The 7845-nt window shown below is 38.9% G+C and overlaps 1 protein-coding gene across 1 annotated transcript; it reads left to right on the forward strand.

Annotated features, from left to right (window-relative positions):
• The first annotated feature begins 1064 nt into the window (after window positions 1-1064).
• On the forward strand, window positions 1065-6692 carry LOC121511724 (serine/threonine-protein kinase PAK 2-like). The gene is made up of 9 exons (XM_041790489.1): window positions 1065-1313; window positions 1415-1521; window positions 1629-1779; window positions 3677-3696; window positions 3908-4024; window positions 4121-4253; window positions 5036-5099; window positions 5804-5852; window positions 6576-6692. Exons 1-9 carry the CDS (start codon window positions 1124-1126, stop codon window positions 6690-6692), a joined length of 948 nt encoding a protein of 315 aa, XP_041646423.1. The 5' UTR covers window positions 1065-1123.
• The last annotated feature ends 1153 nt before the right edge of the window (window positions 6693-7845 follow it).

Consider the following 7845-nt stretch of genomic DNA (forward strand, 5'->3'; position numbering starts at 1 on the left):
CCCTACTGTAAATTTTAAACATGTTTTGACATTAATTAAAAAAAAAAAAAAAGCAAACCTTGCAAAGCAGATGGATTCGCTTTCCTTTTTCTCAATCCATCTCTCAAAGCTCCCGCCTGAACGCGTTTGGGCCCGGTTAAAAGTGTCAGGACCAATCAGCGACGAGGGGCAGTACTTTTGGGCAGGGTGGAGTCATGACATAAGCAAGCGCGACAAGAGGCCGCGATGATGGCGGAAGAGATTAGCGTGGATGCTGCTAAAGCACCAGTTTTATCAGAACTTGACGACATTAGCTGCACGCGCACCACAGTCGCTGCTACGCCACGTGTTTTGTTGCTCTGATTGGCCTCTAAACATTTGACAGACAGAACGCTCATCCAATCACACTCCGAGTTTTTTCAAATCCTCTGCCCTTCCCCAAACCCTTGGTATTGAAGGTTTTCCAGATGTATGTGTGAAACAAATCCATCTGGCATGTCAGGTTAAAAGCAGCTTTCTGAGTACATTTTTAAGAGTCACATCACCGGAAATTCTCATAGGAATAATCTTATTTTACTTTACCCCAAATCAAGTCATTACTTTAAAGCCATATTGATTAGTGATTGATGTTTTCCCACTAAGTTAGCATCAGTATCTCAAGTTCTTCATTGGTCCATCCCTAAAAAACTATTAAATCCTGTATAATTTATTTGTTATACTTAATATTTCACTTCAAATTGACATTGCCTTTTTCCTTTCAACTCTAAACATTTGTTTTTCTCTTGATATTCTCTTGTTGCATTTCATGGTTATTTCTTATAACATTTTTGTTTCTATTCCAATATATTTATGGCTATGTTGTGTACAAGAGCAGCAGACTGCCTGGGTAGAAAGAAAGTCTGCTTCTGCCTTTATTGACCATTAAAGTTTCTTTGAATTGCTGAATTTTAGTGTTTGTTCTTACAGATGTCCTGCTTTCCTCCAGGTAACACTTGCTACTTCCTCTCTTCTCTGCTGCCGTTGAATCCTCCTGCAGCGCATGAGCACAGCCGAGCTGCATGATGATGTCAGCGCCGCCGCTCCTTCTTTGTTCGCCACCCTCTCCTTCCTCTCAGCCACGTGAGCCTCACCACTGCCTCCAGGGATGTGTGATAACGGAGATCCCGAGGATAAACCTCCCGCCCCCCCGGTCAGGATGAGCAGCACCATCTTCAGCACCGGCTGGGGAAAAGACTCGCTCTCAGCCATTCACAGCTCCAAACCTCTGCTGTCTGTGCCCGAGGAGAGGAAACCTCGCAACAAGATCATCTCAATCTTCTCCGGGGCAGAAAAAGGTGATGAGGAGGCAAAAAATGTTGAGTTTTAATCTTCTCTGTCTTTGTGTTTGAGCTGATGTCGTATTGTTTAAGTTTGATAATGTCATATGAACTTTCAGGTGGTAGAAAGAAAGATCGAGACAAAGAACGACCAGAGATCTCGCCACCATCAGACTTTGAACACACCATACATGTTGGCTTCGATGCTGTCACAGGAGAGTTCACTGTGAGTTTTCAGGATAAGGGCATCAAATCTGTTTACACTCTAAACATTCATAAAGTCACATCTAAGTCTATCCATGTTGATACAATGCTATTTGTTTTTTTTTTTAGGGAATGCCGGAGCAATGGGCTCGACTACTGCAGACCTCAAACATCACCAAGTCTGAGCAGAAGAAGAACCCACAGGCTGTGCTTGACGTTCTCAAGTTCTGTGGCTCAACGGGCAATGGCCGCCAGAAGTACCTCAGCTTCTCCTCTTCAGGTGAGAACTTCAAATTGGGCATTAAGAAAGCATGTTTATCTGACTCCTTAAATACCTTTTTAATTTTAAACCTGCTTATTTCTCTATGGGGAACTGAGGTTGTAATGATAATAAGTTTTGTGTCCAGAAATATGATGAGGGATTCTCAGTTAAGGCCATCATCAGTTAAGAAATACCGAAGTCTTTTCCTCCCTGTTGGCTAACTTTCTGCGTTTTGGGTTTTATCTGTAGACACAGATGAGTGCAGGCAGTGAAATCTACAAAAGAGACACAAAGAGACTCCTCAGTTTTTGTTGTTTACTGGGATAAAGTCTTTACAGCAGTCTCGTACCTTACTAGTGACATGGTCAAACTGATAAAAACACTGTATGTAGTTGCTTTGTCTGCAAGACTGCAAGACCTACGAATGAGTAAAAAAAAAAGAGAAGCACAAATTGTAAAGATCAGGCCCGATATGGATGTTTAAAATAAGTTAAGCTGATTACCAATGTTTTTTACGTCGCTTCTTTTGGTGTAAGACGCCCACAATGCCAGTATTTTCTCTCATATTTGATCATGAAAACAGCTCAGAGTCTAACTAACAGGTCACATTTTCAGCGAGTTATGACTCTCTTCTCTACCAAATGCAGCATTAATTGCTTGTACATGACAAATATCTTCAACTGATACCAGTTTATTCCCACGTTATTTGCCGAAGGCCAATGTTTGTTGAGAGGGGCAATATCGGCCAGTACAGATATTAAACCAACACGTCTGTGCATCCCTAGTAAAATAAACTGGTGTATTGTTTCTTAAGAATCTGGAAATAAGTTTCCAAGAAATGTAGATGACAAGTCACCAGGAGTGTATGGGAGGAAGATTTACGCAAATTTTCAGTAAGCATAAACGCTACTTTTTGAAACCGGGTCCCTGAGTGAACGAATTTGTAAACGCTTACCGTTTCGTCTCCGTGTGGACGGCCTACCGCATCTTTCTTGAAACAATTACGTCACACATAGCGTAGGCCATCTACCCTGCATGTGCATAGTGAAACAAAACCACAATGGCGGATTACGGTAGTGTGTTCCTGCTGCAGAAGCTATTGCGCTTATTATGGATTTACAGCAAAATCTGATGGTCTTTTACCACCACCGCAAACAGCACACACCATACGTTTATAAACGCAACGCGGAGAACAACCAGACAGGCAACTAGAAGAACGTTTGTAGCAGTTTCTGTGATCTTCTTCTCTCTTTCGGTGCATTTCTGTGGCAGCAGTATTGCGCCGCTTACAGGCTTGGCATATATACTACAGTGTTTTCAGTGGTTTCAGTGGTTCTGTGCTTATGTGGACATTTCCTGAAACGATCTTGTCTTGAAGGAAAACTTTTTCAAAATGCAACAGAAATATAATGTTTTCAGCTCTGTGTGGACAAGGCCTAAAACTGTAGATACAAAGTTGCACACAGCCTGCGCTCTGACTCATAACAGCATTATGAACCAGATAAACCAGATCTCACTTGATTTCTTTGTGTTAAACAGATAATAGTTTTGCAGAAACAACAGTATTAATTTAAAGATTCCTTAAAAGGTATTTAAAATAAGCCTTGTGGCATTATTTTGTTGTAAGACAGAAAATAACCTTCAATTGTTGTTTTACAGTAAGTAGCTGGTTTGATAAATCCTGATGCATCCCAGATGGTGTCAGGAATCTGAAAGCTAATTGGCTCTTGCAGTACAGCCAATTATGTCTGTTTTTATTACCCATTGTGAATATGCCATATTTGGTTTACTACATGTTTTTCTTCTTTTGTGTTAAGAAACAGGCAGTAGAAGGTGTTAACTTTCAAACACAGCTCAGCTTTATATGTGAGTACAACTCTAAAAAACTCTTCCTCTCTGTTTGTGTCGTTTACAGAAAAAGACGGGCCTCAGTCTGTGAGTATTTAAATTATTTAACATATGCTTTTTAATACAAGAACTTTATTTATCCCTGAAGGGAAATTCAATCGTCTGGGAGTCTCATCTGTTTACTTTAGAATTATACAGTCTAATTTTAATTAATTAATTAATTAATTAATTCTAATTTCAAGTATTTGTTTTTAATTTTTCTGATGGATGCTAACAGACCTCTTCTTCTCTGAATCAGCCGGTGAAAAAAGGAACTGAACCTTCTTCTCCAAACATCAAAGACATTGATGCTGAAGACGACGATGATGAAGCTCCGCCCCCCATAGTTGCTCCAAGACCAGAACACACAAAGAGTGTGAGTCCTCATCTGTGAAACCAGTGTTTGAGCATCTTTCTTCTTCTGACTGTGCATGTGCATGTTTTTATTTATGTATCTGTGATTGTTGCGCAGGTGTACACTCGCTCTGTCATCGACCCGATACCTGCACCGAGCGCCGCCGTGGACGGGGATGTCGCCTCGAAGGCTGCAGACAGACAGAAGAAGAAGGGCAAGATGTCGGACGAGGAGATCATGGACAAACTGAGTGAGCTGATCATTAATAGCTCCCTTTGTAAATATAATGTACACCCCAGAAATCAGGATTTTGCTTATTTCATCCGTAAAAAAATTAATCAAGTTAATCAGATCACTATGCTGTGATTAATCATGATTAATCACAGCATTTTAAAAGATAGTATTAGTATATATTTTATGTTTTTTAGATTTTTAAAAGTTGTTAAGTGTTTTATTTTTATTCTTTTAATTCTATGAACAGCACATTTAAAGTGCTGATTTGAGTCCTTATCGATTCCACCATCAATACTTTCTATAGTGTGGTGAAAAGTCAAAATAAGGGCAAATATTTAAACTACAAGTGGTCTTGGTTGAGTAGTGCTTGAGTTAAAAAGCTGTGATTCAGTCTGTCACATCTATTGTATATCCCTCAAATATAAACGCTTACTCAAACTGTATTTACTGAAGTTTCTCATCAAAAACTAAATTTTCCCATTTTTACGTGACATTTAAACACAACATAACATATAGAATACAGTCGTCTAATTTCCTGAGGTTACATGAACGCATCATATTTTCTCCTTAAGGTTTCAAGATTAATCACTCACGTTTACACATTAATTTTAACATCCCTATTAAAAACAAATATACAATGCCAATTTGGTGCCTGGTAGTTGTTGTTTTTGTTATTGTGGTACCAAAAAAGCTTTTAATATTCTTTTGTTTACGCTAGAATCATGTAGAAGTTAAAAATTGTGGTATAATTCTAACCCTAGTTTGAACCTTTGTGCATTGTCGTCGTCCGTCTCACAGGAACCATCGTCAGCATCGGAGATCCCAAGAAGAAATACACCAGATATGAAAAGATTGGCCAGGGGTGAGTGGAACAGCAGCTGCTTTTAAAACATGCAGAACAATCTTAACTTTCATCCCATTGACACCATGGCTTATTCCCCCAGAAAAACCTTTTCTTTTGGATCAAGTTTACCTGGCATCCTAACAGCAGGGGTCAGCTTTAGAAAGAAAAGCAGCCTGATTACATTGATTTCTATTCATCCTGTTTCTATCTTCCTCTCCATCTCTTGCGCTGACGTGGACAAGAAACAAGGAAAGAGGTTTATGGCGGGTCATCCGGAGTGTCTGACAGGAATATTTCCTCAGCCTTCACTTACCTCACTCACAGAACTTGTTAGCTTGTTTTGCAGTAAAGATAATTGTATTGATAATGTCCATATCTGTGGTCGAGATTTTCAAGCTTTGACTTTGGCTGGTATGGAAGTGAAAGTATTCAGGTCAATGTTCACAGCACACTTTCATGTCTCTACCTTTCAAATAAAATGTCATCCTGTTTAAGGGAAACATACTTTTACTTTTAAGTATTTGACAGGTGCAGTGTGACAGGGAGCATTACGTGATATCTGCCTCTTGTGTGCTGTGAGGACACTGTTAGTTTTTAAAGCCCAGCTCCAATTTAAATGTTGATAGTGACTTTTGCATGGGACATATTCCACACAAATGATAATTTTTACCATTTCTAACAATCTACCCTGAAGTAAACTTCTCATCTTGTTTCTTTAACAGGGCATCAGGGACAGTTTTCACAGCCATCGATGTTGCTACAGGACAAGAGGTAAAAAGTGTGAGGGATGGAGTAAATATGATCAGCAGACGTGGCTCCATAAAACTCTTGAAAAGGTTGACCCTGTACTGTAGTAGCACAGCAATATCAGGGAAGCCAACCAACATTAGCGTACATTTTGACGTCAGAAACCAAGTAAAGTCAATATCAATGATGCTAAAATGCAAGTGTGTATGAAAATACATTTCTGGGTGTGATAATTGATGATTAACTGTAATAAGCCTTGTAGAAATAAGGATATATAGATAACAGACATCCTGAATTAAAAGTTATTACTGGGTTTGTTTACAGGGGTCTGAATATCTCAATTATGAGCCTTGGCCTAGTTTTGATTATATTCAGAGTGTGGTGTTTACATGCATAGAGTAGGCTCATTAACAGTGTCATTTCAAGGTGTGATATTTGCACCCTTGTAGCATTTCTCCTTTACTTTGAACCTCGTTGAGGCATCATGTGAGGACCTGTGGGATCCACCATCTGTGTCAGAACATGTCTGAAAGCACTATTACATATACTAGTTGGAATCAAGTAACATCCCTGGTTTAATACCACTGCTACAAATAGACACCGTAAACACCAAGCATTGGGAAATTTTTTCTTTTAAGTTACTTAAAACTGCAGATCTGTGTCAGAGTGTGGGCCAAGCTCAATGGGAAAATGCCCCAAGTTTCCTGCCTGTGACTGTTTTTTTTGTTTGTTTTTTTGTTTGTCTAGGTGGCGATAAAACAGATCAACCTTCAGAAGCAACCAAAGAAGGAGCTGATCATCAACGAGATTCTGGTGATGAAGGAGCTGAAGAACCCCAACATCGTCAACTTTTTAGACAGGTGAGATACGGGAAAAAACATTACAAGAGGAAATTTTTTGCAGTTTATTACTTACCAATCTCATCACAAACAAAGCTTTATCCCTGTAAAATCAAACTTAGGAAACCCTGATTGGTGGATTTTGTGCATTTCCTACACCTATTACAATCTTAACTGATTGTTTTTCAACTTGAAGTTGAAGTTCAGCTCTTTTTTTCTCTCCTGACAAGCTGAGAAGTGTTTTGCTCGCCCTGATTATATGTCCACAACTAGCAGGAAGGCTTGGCATTTGTGGCAACGTGGACACAAAATATCACTTGCTCTCTTTCTGGCTTTTTTCTTTTTCATAAAACACCTTGAAAAAACAAGAGATGAAATGTCAGTGGCAGTTTAAATAAACTATTTATTTCAGTATGTGCCTAAAAGTTAAGTTCATGATCCCTGCCAGTTATGAAAAGACCATCAAACATGTCCCCGCTAAAGAGCTCAGGTTAGGGTTAGGGTTAGGGGTTAAAGCTTTCTGGAAAATTTGGCTCACAGTTTTGAGATTACCATTAGATGGGGGGTTGATATGATTGCTTCTTGTGAACATGGTCCACCCCAAACTACTTAAAGTTACTGAACACTTTACTGTTGTCCATCTTAAAGACTTCTGTTGTTTTCTAAAATTGCTTAGTCAACTTGTCTTTGAGCAGCCAGCTGCTTATTTTTGCAGCTGTGAAAGTCAAACATTATTAAATATTAGGGCTGGGCAATTAACGCAAATTAGACTAAATCGCAATATGGACTGCTGCAATTTTCAAATTGCAGAAGTTGCAATATTTCTTTAACTTCAATGTGTCAAAATACCAGTTTAATAAATCAGTATTTTGCAGTGGCAGAGATTTTATGCACATTATGCATTCAAGTGTCATTTTTTTTTATAATGGTTTACAAAAATCCTTCTTTTTGTGTTTTATGTATGTTTTTCTTAATCAGAATTAGTGACATTAAATGATAATGCCCTTAAACAAAGCAAATTACATCACATTTGTAATACGAGCAATAATAGTCAACTCATTCTAGCGTTACTTCATGAAAGTCTACTCCATCTGTGATCAGCTGGTAGCCAGCCTCACCTGCTCCACCCCAGCCGCCTCCTTTATAGTGTAAAGCTTGTTGCATCCCCATATTAAGAT

The sequence above is a fragment of the Cheilinus undulatus genome, linkage group 7, assembly GCF_018320785.1.
Source record: "Cheilinus undulatus linkage group 7, ASM1832078v1, whole genome shotgun sequence".
Lineage (NCBI taxonomy): Eukaryota > Metazoa > Chordata > Actinopteri > Labriformes > Labridae > Cheilinus > Cheilinus undulatus.

Excerpts from the sequence above, each read along its gene's own strand:
- LOC121511724 (XM_041790489.1), top strand. The coding sequence starts at position 1,124 with ATGTGTGATAACGGAGATCCCGAGGATAAACCTCCCGCCCCCCCGGTC. Across the intron at positions 1,314-1,414 it reads CTTCTCCGGGGCAGAAAAAG|GTGGTAGAAAGAAAGATCGA; the intron begins GTGATGAGGAGG and ends ATGAACTTTCAG. Across the intron at positions 4,025-4,120 it reads GACCAGAACACACAAAGAGT|GTGTACACTCGCTCTGTCAT; the intron begins GTGAGTCCTCAT and ends ATTGTTGCGCAG.